The 2,599-nt window shown below is 45.6% G+C and overlaps 1 protein-coding gene across 1 annotated transcript in view; it reads right to left on the reverse strand.

The window, feature by feature from the left end:
- LOC102387428 (ethanolaminephosphotransferase 1-like) overlaps positions 1 to 2,599 on the reverse strand; it is a 90,998-nt gene that overhangs the window by 3,792 nt on the left and 84,607 nt on the right. The window contains exon 9 of the mRNA XM_025201048.1: positions 989 to 1,171. Within this exon, the coding sequence (XP_025056833.1) occupies positions 989 to 1,171 (183 nt within the window). The remainder of the gene's footprint in view (positions 1 to 988; positions 1,172 to 2,599) is intronic.

The raw sequence follows: 2,599 nt of genomic DNA on the forward strand, positions 1-2,599 counted from the left end.
GCCACCCCAGAATTCGCTGTAGTCCCCCCTTTCCCAGTGCCACTGCCACCTGCCTGAAGCTCAGCCCTAGCCCAGCCCCCCCCGGGAAGAGGCCAGTTCTGCCCCTGGCTCCAGCCCACAGCAGCAGCCTGCCCTCGCCCTGTGCACAGATCTGGGAGGCACATGCCCCCTGTGCCTCCCTTGGAGGTGCACGCAGCAGCAGGAGCTGTCCTACCCACACACACACACACACACACACACACACCCCTACACACCTGGACAACAGGAGCTGTCCTACCTACACACACACACACACACACACACACACACACACACCACCCCTGAATGAGCTGCGGCTCCAGCCTGGCCTCACCCCACCCTGGCTGGGCAGCATTTGCCCCAGCCCCACTCCCTCCCTTACTGCAGGGGCCTTGATCTACTTCTCCCCCCACCCAACACCCATCCCTCCATCACGCTCCTTCCCCCCAAAGACTTACCAGCTGGACACTGCTCTCCAAGCTGCCAAGCTGGCAGTGTGAATGCTGTGGCTGCACACATGCACACAGCATTTAATGGCGACATTATCAGCCGCATCAGCCAAAAAAGCCAATTGCCGATAATGTAAATTTTCCTTTTATCGTTGCCAATACGATATGGACCAATATATTGGTGCACCTCTAGGGGAAAGAGAGAGAGTCTGGGGATGTGCAACAACACATCAACAAAGATTATGACCCTGGTAGTTTTCAACCTGAGAGCAGTAATTTTTCTGTAATATTTTGAGCAACATAAGTGTCTTTCCTTGTGGGAACATGGTGCCTGCAGTAAACGAGTCTTTATTTAGGACTTTGTAACTTTGGACAGTAAAGGATACACTGAAAAACTGAAGAACCTAGCCCCCTCCTTCAACACCAAGTGCGCTAAAATTAGTTTCTCTCTCTCTCTCTTCTGCATCAGTAGCAATTTTTTGTCTGCAATCAGCAATAAAATTAGAAAAGCAGATATTTACCACACAGATGCCATAGTGCACATGAGCAGCTGTGACAGACACGTTGAATACGGCGAGTACTATTGGCTCCATCCTCCCCAGCTGCCCGGTTACTGCTGTGTAGACCACAAGAGCTAGTGGAAACAGGAACCAGTGGAAAACTTTGGGTCTGGTGTTACTCATCTGGCAAATGATCATCCTGACCTGTTGGAATAATATAAACCGCCAGGTAAGAAGCACAGGGGTAGTTTACTTAAAGGAAACCAGCTAGTTTGCCTGGTGGAGTGTTTTTAATTGAAAAAGAGTTGGGATTGGGAAACTGGGCTCATTCCAAGCCTGAGATTTACCATAAATGATTGTCTTTGCTCCTTTATTGGCTGTGATTCTTAGAGCACTTTATTACATGTAATGTAAAACATACATTGCTTTTATGGAGACAGTGTTTTGACATGTTACACTTTATGAGTTTAAGAATAATTTTGCATAAAGGGCAGTTTGTTTGACACTTGAAGTTTTCACAGATACTCATAAAAGTGCAATGCTAAATTGAACATGCAAACACTTAATCACAGGAGCAATGTACTGCATTCACTTGGTATGACTAAATTACCCACTGACTCACATTACTTAAAGTGGAAAATGTGGTATATGCATTTGTGCTGCTTCTAAACATTATCATCTTTAATTGGACATTCATGCATTCTACATTCACACAGCCACCTGGGAAATCCAGATTATCTAGATAAATTAGGAAGAAATGGGCTCTCAAAAATTTGTGAAGATTCAAAGCACAGGGGTCCTAGTTGGAATGATAGAGGGAATATGTAAAGTGTTGTGTAAGGGAAATAGACTAATATTATTTTGAGATCCTGAAACTGTAATGAGTTTGGATTCACATTTTCATTACATGTGTTCTACTTTTTACACCCTTAAAGATTTTTTTCTGCTTAAAATGACTAAATACTAAACTAAACTTAACAAGACTGGGATAAAATGTTCAAAGGTGCCTCAATCCCATTTTTAAAGGAAGAGATTTTTGAAAATCCAGACCTTGCGTGCAGGGCTGGCAGTAGGTGTGGCTCTGAAACTGCTGCCACCCAATTACTACAAGAAAGATTTTTTTTTCTTCATGCTGCCTTTCAAAAACAAGGTGTGTATCATATACAATGGCATACTCTTGGTGAGAAAGCACTGTATTTTGCTGAGCAACTGCAGATGTCCAGCTGCTTGCATTCAAGGTCTTTTAAAATATATTGTTGCATGATTTAAAAAGAAAAAAAAACAAAAACAAAACCCTGATCCCTTGCCCCCTGCCACTACTTTTCCTGCCACAGCAGTGGGGAGGCAGGGGGGGAATTTAAGATAGCCTTCCACCAACTGGATTCCATACATGGGAAATTATAAATGTGTTATAATTTTAATTCAGGGGTCAGCAACCCCTGGCATGCAAGCCAGAACATGGCACACGAGGCCATTTTGCTTGGCATGTCACAACTGGCCCAGGCTCTGGGCAGCTGCCACTGGCCACAGAGCTGAGGCTGTTCGCAGCAGGTGGCAGGGAAGCTGCAAGGCCTGCTGCAAGCAGCCCGGAGTCTGTAGCAGGCAGCAGGGTCCTGTGGCTGTGGCAGGCAG

Source organism: Alligator sinensis, unplaced genomic scaffold, assembly GCF_000455745.1.
Source record: "Alligator sinensis unplaced genomic scaffold, ASM45574v1 scaffold615_1, whole genome shotgun sequence".
In the NCBI taxonomy this organism is placed as follows: Eukaryota; Metazoa; Chordata; order Crocodylia; family Alligatoridae; genus Alligator; species Alligator sinensis.